The 17,266-nt window shown below is 43.6% G+C and overlaps 1 protein-coding gene across 3 annotated transcripts in view; it reads left to right on the top strand.

Annotated features, from left to right (window-relative positions):
• Positions 1-17,266, top strand: part of LOC141163824 (catenin alpha-2) — a 1,318,034-nt gene that overhangs the window by 1,036,111 nt on the left and 264,657 nt on the right. For all 3 annotated transcript variants that reach the window (XM_073649181.1, XM_073649182.1, XM_073649183.1), the window contains one exon: positions 14,816-14,950. In XM_073649181.1, the coding sequence (XP_073505282.1) occupies positions 14,816-14,950 (135 nt within the window). The remainder of the gene's footprint in view (positions 1-14,815; positions 14,951-17,266) is intronic.

Genomic DNA, 17,266 nt, shown 5'->3' with positions numbered 1-17,266 from the left:
CATCTATACAGACCTCCATCAGGTTGCAAACTGAATATATTTTTTTCTGCATCTACCTCTGAAAAAATATTGGGCTTCTAGCTGTGTGTGGGACTTGTTCTATTAATCCATCTATACAGACCTCCATCAGGTTGCAAACTGAATATATTTTTTTCTGCATCTACCTCTGAAAAAATATTGGGCTTCTAGCTGTGTGTGGGACTTGTTCTATTAATCCATCTATACAGACCTCCATCAGGTTGCAAACTGAATATATTTTTTTCTGCATCTACCTCTGAAAAAATATTGGGCTTCTAGCTGTGTGTGGGACTTGTTCTATTAATCCATCTATACAGACCTCCATCAGGTTGCAAACTGAATATATTTTTTTCTGCATCTAGCTCTGAAAAAATATTTGGCCTTCTAGCAGTGTGTCGGACTTTCTCTATTAGTCCATCTATACTGACCTCCATCAGGTTGCAAATTAAAACTAATTTTTATCTGCATCTACAGTACCTCTGAAAAAATATTTGGGCTTCTAGCTGTGTGTGGGACTTGTTGTATTAGTCCATCTATACTGACCTCCATCAGGTTGCAAATTGAATATATTTTTTTCTGCATCTAGCTCTGAAAAAATATTGGGCTTCTAGCTGTGTGTGGGACTTGTTGTATTAGTCCATCTATACTGACCTCCATCAGGTTGCAAACTGAATATATTTTTTTCTGCATCTACCTCTGAAAAAATATTGGGCTTCTAGCTGTGTGTGGGACTTGTTCTATTAATCCATCTATACAGACCTCCATCAGGTTGCAAACTGAATATATTTTTTTCTGCATCTACCTCTGAAAAAATATTGGGCTTCTAGCTGTGTGTGGGACTTGTTCTATTAATCCATCTATACAGACCTCCATCAGGTTGCAAACTGAATATATTTTTTTCTGCATCTACCTCTGAAAAAATATTGGGCTTCTAGCTGTGTGTGGGACTTGTTCTATTAATCCATCTATACAGACCTCCATCAGGTTGCAAACTGAATATATTTTTTTCTGCATCTACCTCTGAAAAAATATTGGGCTTCTAGCTCTGTGTGGGACTTGTTGTATTAGTCCATCTATACTGACCTCCATCAGGTTGCAAACTGAATATATTTTTTTCTGCATCTACCTCTGAAAAAATATTGGGCTTCTAGCTGTGTGTGGGACTTGTTCTATTAATCCATCTATACAGACCTCCATCAGGTTGCAAATTGAATATAATTTTTTTCTGCATCTAACCCAGCCAATAGAATTGGCCTAATACCACAGTTTGGCCACTCAGCTCTGCTCGGTTCCCATCCATTGTTTTTTTGTGCAAACAACTCCAGAGTTGTGAATTAGTTAACCACCAAAATGAGTGGAAAAAGGCCTGCTGCTGGTGGAAAGGGGAATAGGCGTGTTGGGAAGGGGAAAAAAGGTTGTGTCCGTGGGGTAGGTGTTAAAGCAACAGTAACATCTGCAGAAGAAAGACCATCTTCCAGCCAAACTAAAATGTCTGCTTCTTTTAGCGGACAATGTGATAAGATCCCTTTCTTACGGCCACGCCAATCGCTACAAATTCCAGATGAGGCACAAAAACAGCAGGTGCTTCAACGGATATCAAGTGATCCTTTAAGTGGGCTCTCCTCCACATCAACTTCAACATCACAAATACTCCAGTCCTCAAAGGTGTCACCCCAATCGCACTTGCTTCCTCACAGCTCCCAAATCTCCAGCTGCCCGTCTAAGTATGAGGTAGAACAGATGGTTGAGTCTGCAGAGCTGTTTACTCATACTATAGCCTGGGAATCAGAGGTCGACTCCAGCGCTTCTGTGAATCCAGACGAGGAAATGATCTGCACTGATGCCCAGAATCTTTATGAGTCAGATCCAGGACCAGACGCAGAAAGTTCTGACCATAATGTAGACCCTCATTCCCAAACTGTAACTCCTGTTGGTGGAGAAAATGAGGAAGACGATGATAAGACTCAAATACCTGATTGGAGCGACAACTTTAGTTTTTTGTCAGGGCAGGAACAGGTTGGCTCTGAGGACGACGGGTGTGATAACGTACAGGGTGATGATGATGAGGTTGGAGATCCCACTTACTGTCAACCCACAGTCAGCCAAGAGATGAGGTCAGCAGAGGAGGTTGAGGAAGATGCTAGTGACGACGAGGTCAGGTTGCGCCTTCCTGGACAGAGACGTAGTACTGGAAGCACGTCAACAACTGCATCCTCAAACACAATTCTGCCTCTCACTACAAGTCGTGGTGGCTCTTCAGGTCGCATGGGTGCTAAGCCTTGTATAGCCTGGGCATTTTTTCAGATCGATAAAGATGACCCAACTCGTGTTATCTGTAACATTTGTCAGCAAAAGCTAAGTAGAGGCCAAAAAATACATAGTTTGAGTACTTCTTGCATGAACCGGCACATGGACATGAAGCATAAGTTGCAGTGGGAAGCTCAGTGTGCTACAATGCGGCCTAGCCGGCCGGGCCAACCACCGTCTGCCATATCTTGTGCATCCGCGGCCTCTTCATCCTCTGTGACTGGGGGGACAGCAGTCACACCTGTTTTGGGGCGCAGACCTGCCACCTCTTTACCCGCAACAGCCAGCGTGATTGGCAGGTCATCATTTTCTTTGGAGGTGGTAACACCAGCTGGTGTTGAGCGCTGTCCGACATCGATAGCACCACCTTTGGATCAAGGCAACCTAACATGTCCGCCTGCATCTTCCTCACAGACCGGCAGTTTGCCGGGGACACCCTTATCAACCCCGTGTAAGCACAATAGCCAGCCCTCGGTCCCTCAGATGTGGACAAGTAAAAGACCATTTCCTCCTAGCCATGAGAAAGCTAAGAGGTTGACTTTCACCATCTGCAAGCTCTTGGCTACAGAAATGCTGCCTTTCCGCCTGGTGGACACAGAGGATTTTCGAGACCTTATGTCCGTCGCAGTGCCCCAGTACCAGATGCCCAGTCGGCACTACTTCTCAAAGAAAGGTGTGCCTGCGCTCCACCAGCATGTCGCACACAACATCACCGCTTCTTTGAGAAACTCTGTGTGTGACAGGGTGCATTTAACCACAGACACTTGGACGAGTAGGCATGGACAGGGGCGTTACATGTCGCTGACTGGGCACTGGGTAACTATGGTGACAGCAGGACAAGGGGCTGCTGTCCAAGTCTTGCCGTCCCCACGAGTTGTGCGTCAATCCTCTTTATGTCAAAGTTCCTCCACTGCTTCTGCCTCCTCAACCTCCTCTCGGTCTTCCACCTGCACCCAAAGCCTGTCTGGTCATGCCACAAGCTTTCTAACTACGCAGAAGGGATCCTGCATACCTCCTTACTATGCTGGCAGTAGGGCTCAACATCATCAGGCGGTTTTTACATTGAAATGTCTGGGAAATGTGAGTCACACAGCTGAGGAGTTGTGGTCAGCTCTGGAGAAGCAATTTCATGAATGGTTGTCTCCACTGGACCTTAAACCGGGGAAGGCCATGTGCGACAATGCTGCAAACCTGGGTGCGGCCCTTCGCCGGGGCAATGTCACACACGTGCCTTGTATGGCTCACGTGTTGAACCTGGTTGTCCAGCAAATTTTAGCCCACTATCCCAGACTAGATGGCCTTCTGCAGAGGGCACGGTCGCTGTGTGCTCACTTCCGCCGTTCGCATCCCGCAGCTCAGCGACTTACATCTCTACAGAAGTCGTTGGGCCTGCCACTTCACCGGCTAAAATGCGATGTGCCTACCCGGTGGAATTCAACTCTGCACATGTTGCAGCGACTGTGGCAGCACCGACATGCCCTGGTGCAATACGTTCTGACGTATAGCCTGGGCCAACGAGATTCAGAGGTGGGGCAAATCACACTGGAGGAGTGGTCTCAGATCAGGGACCTATGCACCCTTCTGCACAGTTTTGAAATGGCGACGAAGATGTTTAGTGCTGACAATGCCATTATCAGCATGACTATTCCGGTGATTTACATGCTGGAGCACATGTTAAACAGAATTCGGAGTCAGGTGGTGGCACAAGAGGAGGTGGAGGAAGTAGAGGAGGAGGAGTTGTATGCGGAAGGGCTAACATCTGCAAGGTCCAGACGGTCGGCAGCACCAAGGCGGCTGGCATGTGAGGGTGGGGGAGATGGTTTTACCAGGGCGCATGGTAGCAGCCAAACTAGTGAGGAAGGTGCAGGAGCCCAGGAAGAAGTGGAGGACGAACTGATGGAAGACTCATCAGATGAGGGAGACCTTGATCACATTTCTGTTGTGCGAGGTTGGGGGGAGAGGATAGAGGAAGGAAGCATGATTGTTACCTCGCCACCAACACAACAGGGACTTGGTGCTCCTGGATGCGCAACACACATGAGTGCCTTCTTGCTGCACTACCTGCAACATGACCCTCGAATTGTGATAATTAGAAATAATCCTGACTACTGGGTTGCCACACTGTTAGATCCCCGGTACAAAAGTAAATTTGCAGAAATTATTCCTGCCATAGAAAGGGATGCACGCATGCAGGAGTATCAGCAGAGACTGTTGCAGAATCTTACATGTGCTTTTCCACAAAATACCAGTGGTGCACGTAGTGAATCTCACAGTTCCAACTTGCCAACCGTGGGACCGTCAAGTGTTCAGCACTCAAACCGTAACAGAACCACAGTATCTGCTGGTAACATCAATTTTGCGGAATCATTTCACCACTTTTTTAGCCCATCCTTTGCAAGGCCACAGGAGACAAGAAGTCTGACACATAGTCAACGCCTAGAGACGATGGTACAGGAGTATCTCCAAGTAAACATTGAAGCCACGACTGTGTCACTGGACCCTTGCTCTTTTTGGGCTTCCAATCTGGATAAATGGCCGGAGTTAGCCACTTACGCCTTGGAGATCTTGTCATGCCCCGCAGCCAGCGTTCTGTCTGAACGTGTGTTCAGCGCTGCTGGTGGTGTGCTGACAGATAAGCGCACGCGGCTCTCCACTGATAATGTAGACAGACTCACGTTCATAAAGATGAACAAATCATGGATCCGAAACGACTTTTCTACCCCTGTGTCATCCTGGGGAGAGTAAAAGCTTGATGATTGGTTAAAATCACCCTACCAACCGTTTTAAGCTTTCAAATTACTAATCATGTTTATCTGTATCTTGGCTGGAAAATAATTTGGGCTTTGTAGCAGTGTGCAGCACTGATTCTATTAGGCCATCTATAATAAGCTCCACCAGATTTAAAATTACTAATCATGTTTATCTGTATCTTGACTGGAAAATAATTTGGGCTTTGTAGCAGTGTGCAGCACTGATCCTATTAGGCCATCTATACTAAAGCTTCACCAGATTTAAAATTAATAATAATTTTTAGCTGCATCTAGCCCGGAAAATAATTTTGGGGCTCCGAGATGCGCAAGACACATAAGTGCCTTCTTGCTGCACTACCTGCAGCATGACCCTCATATTGTCAGAATTCGAAGTAATCATGACTACTGGGTTGCCACACTCTTAGATCCCCCAAACTTTTCGATCAACCTTTTCATTTTAATAAAGACCAAAAAAATGGTCATTTTTGAAATTATAAGCATTAGCAGGTTGTTAGTAACTGAAATCAAACAGTTTTCAACTCAAAACTTTATTGTAGGTGATGTTACATTTTCACATAGGACCCCTTGTTCGAAAGGAGCTTCTGAACTCTCTCGTCCATTGAATTTGTCAGGTTTTGGATGGTTTCTGCTTCAATTGTTTTGCATGAGGACAGAATACCCTCCCAGAGCTGTTGCTTAGATGTGAACTGCCTCCCGCCATCATAGACACTCCTTTTAATGATGCTCCAAAGGTTCTGAATGGGGTAGAGGTCAGGGGAGCATGGGGGTCACACCATAAGTTTGTCCCCTTTTATGCCCATATCAGCCAGAGATGGAGATGTTTTATGTGCAGCATGAGATGGTGCATTATCATGCTGAAAAATGATCTTGCTGTGAAATACACGGTTCTTCTTCTTGAACCATGGCAGGAAGTGCTGTTTGAGAAAATCCACATACATTATGGAGTTCATCTTTAGCGCCTTCAGGGATCCTAAAGGGGCCGACAATCTCTCTCCCCATGATTCCAGCCCAAAACATTACTCCACCTCCTCCTTGTTGGCGCTGTAGCCGTGTTTGCGTGGGGTGTCCATCAACCAGCCATCCTCCACTCCATCCATCTGGACCATCGAGCGCTGCACGGCACTCATCCGTGAACAAAACAGTTTTGAAATCAGTCTTCATGTAATGTTTGGCCCACTGGAGCCGTTTCTGCTTGTGTGAAGTGGATAGAGGAGGTCGACAGGATGGCGTATGCACAGCTGCAAACCTCTGAAGGACCCTGCATCTTGTTGTTCGGGGGACGTTGGAGGCACAAGCAGCTTCAAAAACTTGTCTGCTGCTATGACAAGGCTTTTTTGCCGCTGCTCTTTCAACCTGACGTAATTGCCTGTAGGAAAGAGTCCTCAATTTGCCCTTATCAGCACGCACACGTGTGTACTGTGAATCAGCTACATACTTCTTGATTGCCAAGACACTTCATCCTGATCATCGCACAATGTTGATTGTAGTCATGCCTTGACCTAAACACTCCACAATTTGTTGCTTCTCAGCAGCCGACACATCCTTTTTCTTTCCCATTTTGGCAGAAAATGTAGGCTGCTTAATAATGTGAGACAGCCTTCTTAAGTAGTCTTGCCTTTCATTGGACACACCTGCCAAACTAATTAGCACAGGTGTCTGCAATTGCTTACAGTGATATAAAGAGCCCTGACACACATCACCATCAATGAGTTTAACTGACAAACAAACAAATTCTTCCCTTATCACTCCTAAACACTTTTTGCATAATAATTTGGAACGCAGTGTACATGTGCTTTTCCACAAAACACCAGTGGTTCACGTAGTGAATCTTACAGTTCTAACTTGCCAACTGTGGTCTGTATGGAGTTGTTCAATAAAGGGCCCAAAATTAAGATAACATAGATGGGAGAGGTCTCTATGAATAGGAATTCCTAAGTATTTGATACCCTGTGAGGGCCAGGCAAAGGGAAAGTTGGACTGGATGGAATCCTATATGGATTTGGGGAGGGAGACATCGAGGGCCTCAGACTTCGCTGCATTGATTTTAAAATTTGACCATGTAACAAAGTGATCTATTTCAGCCATAACAGCATGGATGGATATATGTGATTGAGTGATATATACTAGGACATCATCAGCAAATAGAGAGCACTTGTACTCGGTGCCTCCCACCTCAATCCACCTAATATTGGGGTTATGGCGAATTGATGAGAGCAGGTGCTCCGTCACTAGGATGTATAAGAGAGGGGACAGAGGACATCCCTGCCTTGTCCCATTGGTGATTGTGAAAGGTGATGAAAATGTTCTGATGCACACCCTGGGCCTTGGGACACCCGGAGCCGGACCCTTTTTGGTGCATGCTGGTGGTTGTAGTCTTCGTGGCGGAAACCCGATTCCGTGGCTCAGGGTGGTCAAACCAGTGGCGGAACTATTTATGTGGTTTTGATGTTTAAATGTCCGACTACGCCACCCGTGGATTGCGGTCAGAGTGAACCGCCGCTGCAGGGCAGACCGCTGAGGCTGGTGTTGTGGGTGCAGCAGAGCGTAGCATAACTCCCCACGGGAGGAGTATAGCCTCAGGGCAGTGTATGCGGAGGATGGGGGTGATGGTGCAGGGCAGCAGCAGTAACGACACGGAGTCAGTGATGCAGTCCAGGGCCTTTACTCACAGTTCTTATTATCCAGACCACGTCTGCAGGTAACGGCTGCCCACGTCGTACTGTGCTCACCAGGTGAGGGGCTCAGACAACTCCCAGATAACTTTGGAGCGCTTTACAGGACCCTCTTTGTGTGTCTTTTGTCTGGCCTTTCTTACCAACCCTTCTGTCCGGCTGCCTCGGGCCTCCTCTTGGTAAACTTGGCGCCAGTTTCCCTGACCCTATGTGGTGCCTTCCTAGCGGGTGTAGCGAGGGGCTGCGCCACATAAAATGTCACAGCCTCCGGTTTCTAGCTGAGGGTCGTTTCCTGCCTCCACTAGTTTCGGGGACCAGTCTCCCCCTTTGGCCTGACCCCTTCACGCAGGTGGATTCGGGCGTGCGGTGGCGACTCGCCCGTCCGCACCCCTGGGATCCCTTCATTCCTCGTTCCTGGAGCCTTCTCCGCTCCTCTTCCTTCCTTCTCCCTCTTCCAGGCCTGGGCCACTGTTACTAGGCCTGCCTCCGGAGCAGAGCTCATGCAGAGCCCCTGCTCCCTGCCACTTCTGCTCAGACTTCTCTGCACTGAACTAAGATGGTGCCCACCTTTTATACTCCCTTCTCAATGCACCCAGGAACTGCTTACTCCCTGCTCCTGCACTACAGGGTTCCCCTTCCTCAGTGTTCCCTCCCCCCATTCCAGCCAGGGACAGGGACTGTCGTGCCCATCTCAGAGGCATATTGGTCGCCCTGCCCCACGGCAATGTGGTGTAATGCATGCAGGTGTCGGGTCCTGATCCACACTCCATCCTTACCTGAGAGTGAGATATCACACCTCTGGGTGAGGTGCAATACCTCTGTAGCAACCGAGCCCTCAGGGTGCTACAGTTCCATTTATCTTCAGCCTAGGTGACGTATTGTGATACAGGGCCGTGATTTTGGCTATAAAAGGGTCCCCTAGACCCCTACCCCAAGCTTTTTAAGAGAATCATATATGGCGTGCCAGAAGACTCTATGGAATGCTTTCTCAGCATCCAACGAGATTATCTAATTACAAATTTTTAACTGCATCTAGCCCAGGAAATACTTTGTGCCTAGTAGCAGTGTCTGCTAGTCAGCGGATTATCCCGGCTGTTAAGCAAGCTACACCACCTGTAGTTTAGACACTTAATTTTTTCAAAGGAAATGCTTCGGGACCATGGGATACTCAGTGAAGAGCATCAGGAGGCACCACAAGGCATAGGGGCTGGGACTGGCAGTAGGATGCCTTGCGGTGGACAGCCGAGCTCGATCCTTATAAAAGCTTTTTAACTGCAGCAGCTTTAGTGGACGCTACTGGAGCTGGAATTACGCGGCTGCTGCCATGAGACTTGCCCTCCAATAGATCTTTGTAAATGGATTTAAAGTGTATTCATTCAAATTAGAGAGACAATTTAAATTAAAAAGCTTAGAGCTGCCTCCACCACAGGGGGGCTCGCTCGACCCACCAGCGGACAGGCACCAGTATTGGGAGAGGGGGGCTGGCCATCAGGGTTCACCGCGGCTCTGGCACAAACCCGGCGACACGGAGGTGGCACGGGCAAGAGCGGACAGGACGTGTCGGCTTCTCACTTTTTGGATTTTAGAAGGGCATGACATGCCTATATCTGTGTCTCCCCCTCCTTTTACTCCTCCACCTCTTTTATTTTCGCATGACTATATGTACTTGTCACTTTTCCATGTGTTAGTTATGTCTTCTGAGCAGTTTGTCAGCTTTTGGACACCTTTGAAGGTGTTTTCTATGTGTTTCTATGTGTTTTTGTTTGCCTGCCATTGGTTTTAACGGTGTTCGAAGGTGTTCGACGAACAGTTCGACGAACCGAACCGAACTCGAACACTACGGGGGTGGCTCAACACTATTCTTAATAACATTGCGCACTGTTGAAACTGGGATACCAAGGTCTTTGGAGATGGCCTTATACCCTTTAGAAGTCTTGTGTTTGCTAATAATAGCAGTTCTGATGTCCACAGACAGCTCCTTTGTCTTCACTATTGTGACAAAGGAACAGGGCCTACCATATGGCTTGTTATAACAGTTAAGTCATCATTCATTGCTAATTCTTGTCACATGGGCACTGACAATTAATCACAGGTGAATCTCTTTTGTGATTTACCACAGGCAAGTCAAAATGTGTTTCCATACTAAATTAATGTAAAGGGTTTCAATATCAGTGACACAGCAAGCTTTAATTTTTTCTTTTTTTTCCGCCCATTGTTTTTGGTTTTAAATTATTGTTTATCATTTTCTCTTTTGTATTTAACACGAGTCTCTATACAAAAAACTGCTTCACTTGATGGATTTTTTTTCATAAATATTTCACATTATGAACTTAAACTTCATGGCTGCCAATAACGAAGAGAAGGACTGTGAATATGAATTGGGCTAAACAAAGTGTCATTTAAACCGAGAGCAATTGCCAAGAGGGTCATGTTTTTGACACACTCCTTCTTTGATGCTGTATGTATGTGTGTGATGCTGTATGTATATGTCATTCACTTTACATTTCTGTCCAGGAACTACATTACATGCTATATGACATGATATGACCATGACATGCCATAAATGACTGAGAGACAACTCTGGCTATTTAGGGGGCAGATTCTAATTGAGATATTATATATAAACTGTACCTTCTTTCACTATTGCCCTTCCTGGTCATATTGTCCTACATTATACATCAAGCCTAATTTTAATGTCTTTTTGATGCTTACATTGTTGTCGTTTTCCTACTTCTTTTTTTTTCTTCGTCTCCAGTTTTTTCTTCATTTTCTCCTTTTCTTTATTCTCCATCTTCTACTACTTTTTTCAGTTCCTCTACCACCTCTTCCTTCTCCTCTTTCTCCTCTTCCTTCTTATTCTCCTCCTTCTTATTCTCTTCCTTCTATTCCTCCTTCAGCTCCAAAATCTTCTCCTCTTTCTCCTTCTTCTTCTCCATCTTCTTCTCAATCTCCACCTCTTCATTCTCTGCCTTTTCCTTCACCTTCTTCTTAATCTCCTCCTCCTGCTTCTCCTTCTTCTCCACCTTCTACTCTTCCTTCTTATTTTCCTCCTTTTTCACTTTTTTCTCTTCCTTCTTCAGTACAGACCAAAAGTTTGGACACACCTTCTCATTTAAAGATTTTTCTGTATTTTCATGACTTTGAAAATTGTACATTCACACTGAAGGCATCAGAACTATGAATTAACACATGTGGAATTACATACTTAACAAAAAAGTGTGAAACAACTGAAAATATGTCTTATATTCTAGGTTCTTCAAAGTAGCCTCCTTTTGCTTTGATGACTGCTTTGCACCCTCTTGGCATTCTCTTGATGAATGTCAAGAGGTAGTCTCCGGAAATGGTCTTCCAACAATCTTGAAGGAGTTCCTTTAGCACTTGTTGGTCCTTTTGCCTTCACTCTGCGGTCCAGCTCACCCCAAACCATCTTGAATGGGTTCAGGTCTGGTGACTGTGGAGGCCAGTTCATCTGGCGTAGCACCCCATCATTCTTCCTCTTGGTCAAACAGCCCTTACACAGCCTGGAGGTGTGTTTGGGGTCATTGTCCTGTTAAAAAATAATTGATGGTCCAACTAAATGCAAACCGGATGGAATAGCATGCCGCTGCGAGATGCTGTGGTAGCCATGCTGGTTCAGTATGCCTTCAATTTTGAATAAATCCCCAACAGTGTCACCAGCAAAGCACCCCCACACCATCACACCTACTCCTCCATGCTTCACAGTGGGAACCAGGCATGTCGAGTCCATCCGTTCGCCTTTTCTGCGTCGCACAAAGACACGGTGGTTGGAACCAAAGACCTCAAATTTGGACTCATCAGATCAAAGCACAGATTTCCACCGGTCTAATGTCCATTCCTTGTGTTCTTTAGCCCAAACAAGTCTCTTCTGCTTGCTGCCTGTCCTTAGCAGTGGTTTCCTAGCAGCTATTTTACCATGAAGGCCTACTGCACAAAGTCTCCTCTTAACATTTGTTGAAGAGATGTGTCTGCTGCTAGAACTTGTGTGGCATTGACCTGGTCTCTAATCTGAGCTGCTGTTAACCTGCGATTTCTGAGGCTGGTGACTCGGATAAACTTATCCTCAGAAGCAGAGGTGACTCTTTGTCATGTGAGCCAGTTTCTTTGGAGCGTTTGATGGGTTTTGCAACTGCATTTGGGGACACTTTCAAAGTTTTCCCAATTTTTCGGACTGACTGACCTTAATTTCTTAAAGTAATGATGTCCACTTGTTTTTCTTTACTTAGCTGTTTTTTTCTTGCCATAATACAAGTTCTAACAATCTATTCATTACATCATTACTACTATCAGCTGTGTACCCACCTGTCTTCTGCACAACACAACTGATGGTCCCAACCCCATTCATAAGGCAAGAAAGCCCACTTATTAAACCTGACAGGGCACACCTGGGAAGTGAAAACCATTTCCGGTGACTACCTCTTGAAGCTCATGAAGAGAATACCAAGAGTGTGCAAAGCAGTCATCAAAGCAAAAGGTGACTACTTTGAAGAACCTAGAATATAAGACATATTTTCAGTTGTTTCACACTGTTTCGTTAAGTATGTAATTCCACATTTGTTAATTCATAGTTTTGATGCCTTTAGTGTGAATGTACAATTTTTAAAGTCATGAAAATACAGAAAAATCTTTAAATGAGAAGGTGTGTCCAAACTTTTGGTCTGTACTGTACTTCTCCTCAATCTCCTACTCTTCATTCTCACCCCCTTTTTTTTTCTTCTTGCTCCTTCTTCTCAGTCTTTTCCTCCTCCCCCTTTTCTTCTTCTGCACATTATCTTTCTTTTACCTCTTTCTTCTCTTTCTTCTCCTCCACCTTCTCTTCTTTCTCCACCTTCTCCTTCTCATCAACCTTATTTTCCTCCTCATCATCATTCTGTTCCTCCTCTTCCTTTTTTTCTCCTTTTCCTGTTCCTTTTTCTTTTCCTCTTCTTTATTCTTTTTTCTCTTCTTTTTCCTTCTTTTTCTTCATCACAAACCCCTCCCCATCTTTCAGACATATAGTCAATTAATTTTGTCCAAAATATAATACTGTTTTTTTAAACTATAACTCTTATGCTGATCTATGTATGTCTAAAATAACAAACTTTAATCCATCCTTATGTGTAGTTTTATTTTACAATTATACTCCCTATATTTCACTTATCTAGGGGGTCAAAAGTTAATGGTGCCCACTACAACATAAAATAGAAAACATTGCAATATTTTTCATTTAAGGAACTGAGCTGATAATATCATAGCTCATGTTTGCTGGTACGTTTTATTACAGAAACATAAGGGACACACTATGATGAGCAAGGTTACCATACACTGATTTTTGTACAGTTGACCCTCTGCTTTCCTTGTCAACCCTTGATACTTAGTGTAGCAGTAAATGTGAAAGATGTACTCCATTCTAACTGTACAGAATTTGCAAGAGCTCTGTTTTATCTGTAACCATTGAGACAAATAGGTTTGTATAGGAGGTATAGACACAGAACACACAGAACAGAAGATTTTTTAATTCAGACTATTTGCAAACTCAAGTGCATCATAGGGTATGTTGTGTAACATAGGCACGTATGATTCATTGGTCTCTTCAAACTCATAATGGAAGGTTTTCTTCACTCACTCTCCCCAGTCCCGCAAGCTTGCAGCCTTGGGGTAACCCTGGACTCTGATCTCTTATTCAAACCCCATATCCAAGCCCTTTCCACTTCCTGTCGACTCCAACTCAAAAATATTTCACCGGATCTGGACATTCCTCAACTAAGAATCTGCAAAAAACACTACTGCACACCCTCATCATCTTGCGCCACTACTGTTGCAACTTCCTGCTCTGTGGCCTCCCTTCTAACACTCTTGCACCACTCCAATATATCCTAAACTCTGCTGCCTGACTAATCCACGTGTCCCCTCACTATTCCCCAGCCTCTCCTCTCTGTTAATCCCTACACTGGCTCCCTATTGCCCAGAGACTCTAGTTCAAAACTCTTGCCATAATAAACAAAGCCATCCACAATCTGTCTCCTCCATACATCTGTGACCTAGCCTCCCGGTACATACCTGCACGCAACCTCCGATCCTTCCATGATCTCCTTCTCTACGCCCCTCTTATCTCATCTTCCCACAATCGCATACAAGATTTCTCACATTCATATCCCCTACTCTGCAACTCTCTACCCCAATATATCAGACTCTCACCTACTGTTGAAACCTTGAAACCTACATTTTCTGACAAGCCTGCAACATGCAGTAACCCTCACTCCATCACACCACTGCACGACTAGCTCTATCCTCACCTACTGTATCCTCACCCATCGCTTGTAGACTGTGAGGCCTCGCGGACAGGGTCCTCCCTCCTCCTGTACTAGTCATTCACTTGTATTGTTTCAGTACTATTGTACTTGTCTTTTATTATCTATACCCCCTTTTTCACATGTAAAGCGCCATGGAATAAATGGCGCTATAATAATAATAGTGACAGTATACTAAGAACTTTCATTATTAGCAGCCCCCCAATACAAAATATCTTAGGTGTGTCCTTATTTTACCTATTGGCTGGTAATACACAGGAATCATTTTTGCGTGCTGAACAGCTTTGAAAACATGAAATTACTTTGTAATGATTATGCTACATGTGTTGTTGTGTGTTCTCCAAGTGGTTGTTAGATGAAATCTGGGTTAAGATTGTATATTGTAGTAATGTATTATGTTTTTATCATAATAAATTGGAATCGTTACTTTGTAAAGATGCCAATGTATCTTGGTAATCTTTATTAATAGAAAACTTTAGGTGGACAGTCACATATGTCCTTCTACTAATGAATCTCTGCCTAAATCCACTAAAATGTGAGACCTAAAAAATGAACTGGGTTGAAATTCTCTCATCTGTCATTTTGGAATGGCTGTGCTGTAGTGGATGAAGTGTATGTTTAATATGCTGTTTGCATATTATTTTATCTGATTGCTATCTTATAATGATATGCAGTTAACAGTAGAAGCTGCGTTACATTTAATCAAGTCTACTGATGTTCCTGTTTTATTTCCCTGCAGTGTCCTGATTCTGCATGCAAACAAGATCTGCTCGCCTACCTCCAGCGGATCGCACTCTACTGCCACCAGCTTAATATCTGTAGCAAGGTGAAAGCTGAAGTGCAAAACTTGGGAGGTGAACTCATCGTTTCAGGGGTGAGTTACTGACAATGTCCTCTTTTTTATACTTTAAAAGTCATTTCTATCCTGTTTTATGGGACATGCATTAAAAGATCATCTAAGCATTATAGGGATTTCTAGAAAATGTATTTACTTCATCACATACTTCTATAATTTACTGTACAATATTGCAGCATTGATCAATGAAATAAATGACTTCTACATATTGATAAACAACATGCCTGTTAATAGCACACCATGTGGTCAAATGTGGTATTGCAAATGATACAAATATTAATATCTTCCATGCACACTATTATCAAACATATTAGAGAATTCCAAATATTTTTAAATGAACACTGAATCTATTCTAAATCTACATAAGTCCATTTGTATAAAACAGTTCAAAACAAAGAAAAATATTGAGCATACCGTATGCATGTATATGGACTATACCTGCCATGACACACTTGTGTGTGGTATTACATCTAAGCCCCATTCACTTTAAAGGAGTTGAGTTGCAATGCCAAGAACAACACATGGACTAGTGCTGTCCCAGTTCAGAAAAAAAAAGCCACACATCTGTATCTTGCTCTTATACAGGTGTATCTCACTAAATTGTAATATCATCAGCCTGTGGCACTGCTGAGGTGTTATGGAAGCCCAGGTTGCTTTGATAGCAGCCTTCAGCTCGTCTGCATTGTTGGGTCTGGTGTCTCTCATCTTCCTCTTGTCAATATCCCATAGATTCCCTATAATATATTCTCTATGGAGTTAAGGTCAGGCGAGTTTGCTGGCCAATCAAGCACAGTGATACTGTTGTTTGTAAACCAGGTATTGGTACTTTTGGCAGTATGGACAGGTGCCAAGTCCTGCTGGAGAATGACATTTCCATCTCCAAAAAGCCTGTCGGCAGAGGGAAGCATGAAGGGCTCTAAAATGTCCTGGTAGACGGCTGCACTGACTTTGGTCTTGATAAAACACAGTGGACCTACACTAGCAGATGACATGGCTCCCCAAACCATCAGTGATTGTGGAAACTTCACACTAGACCTCAAGCAGCTTGGATTGTGGCCTCCCCACTCTTCCTCCAGACTCTGGGACCTTGATTTCCAAATTAAATGCAAAATTTACTTTACATTTACTTAGTGTGTCAATGACTGCCTTCTAGACATCTGTCAAGTCAGGAGTCTTCCCCATGATTGTGGAGCCTACTGAAACAGACTAAGGGGCATTTTTAAACATGTAGGAAGCCTTTGCAGGTAATTTTTGTTAATTATTCTAAATTACTGAGATAATGACTTTTGTGTTTTCATTGGCTGTGCGCCATAATCATCAACATTAACAGAAATAAACACTTGGAATAGATCCCTCTGTGTGTAATGACTCTATATTATATAGGAGTTTCACTTTTTGTATTGAAGAACTGAAATAAATAAACTTTTTTATGATATTCTAATTTAGTGAGATGCACCTGTAAATGTAAAAATGTCAGCTCCGGGTGTAGAAAGTAAGCCCTCACCCAGCCCCGAAAAATGAAAATGTTACGAGTTTCAGAAAACGGCAACAAAAGCAAATTGTTTTTTTTTCAAGATCTCCAATTTTTTTTCTCACCACTTAAAATAAAATTATACGTGTTTGGTATCTGTGTAAATCATATTGACCTGGAGAATCATACTGTCATTTTTAACTTATTCAACAATTGTTGAATTGCACTAGTTTTGCAATTTCAAGGCAATTGAATTTTTTTTTCCTGCCAGTGCATCACATGATAAATTAATGATGTCATTCAAAACTACAACTTTTCCTGAAGAAAGCAAGTCCTCAAACAGCTACAGTCATGGCTAAAATTGTTGGCACGCTTGAAATTGTTGCAGAAAATGAAGTATTTTGCCAAGGAAATTATTGTGATTACATACATTTTGTTATACACATATGTGTTTTCTTTGTGTGTATAGGAATAACACAAAAAACATAGAAAAAGCGACAAATTGGACATAGTTTCACACAAATACTTAAAAAGGGTCTGGACAATATTGTTGGCACCTTTCAAAAATTGTGGGAAACAATGTTGTTTCAAGCATAAGATGCTCGTTTAAACTCACCTGTGACAAGTAACAAGTGTGGGCAATATGAAAATCCCACCTGAAACCAGATAAAAAGGGGAGAAGTTGACTCAATCTTTGCATTTTGGGTCTGTGTGTGCCACACTAAGAATGGAGAACAGAAAGAGGAGAAGAGAACTGTCTGAGGACATGAGAACGAAAATTGTTGAAAAATATCAACAGTCTCAAGGTTACAAGTCAATCTCCAGAGATCTTGATTTTCCTTTGTCCATGGTGGGCAACATAA

Source organism: Phyllobates terribilis, unplaced genomic scaffold, assembly GCF_046119375.1.
Source record: "Phyllobates terribilis strain yellow unplaced genomic scaffold, ASM4611937v1 Scaffold_1__5_contigs__length_1240528914, whole genome shotgun sequence".
NCBI classification, from domain to species: domain Eukaryota; kingdom Metazoa; phylum Chordata; class Amphibia; order Anura; family Dendrobatidae; genus Phyllobates; species Phyllobates terribilis.
Note: the sequence above shows the minus strand (reverse complement) of the source record. Positions and strands in the feature narration are given on the sequence as shown.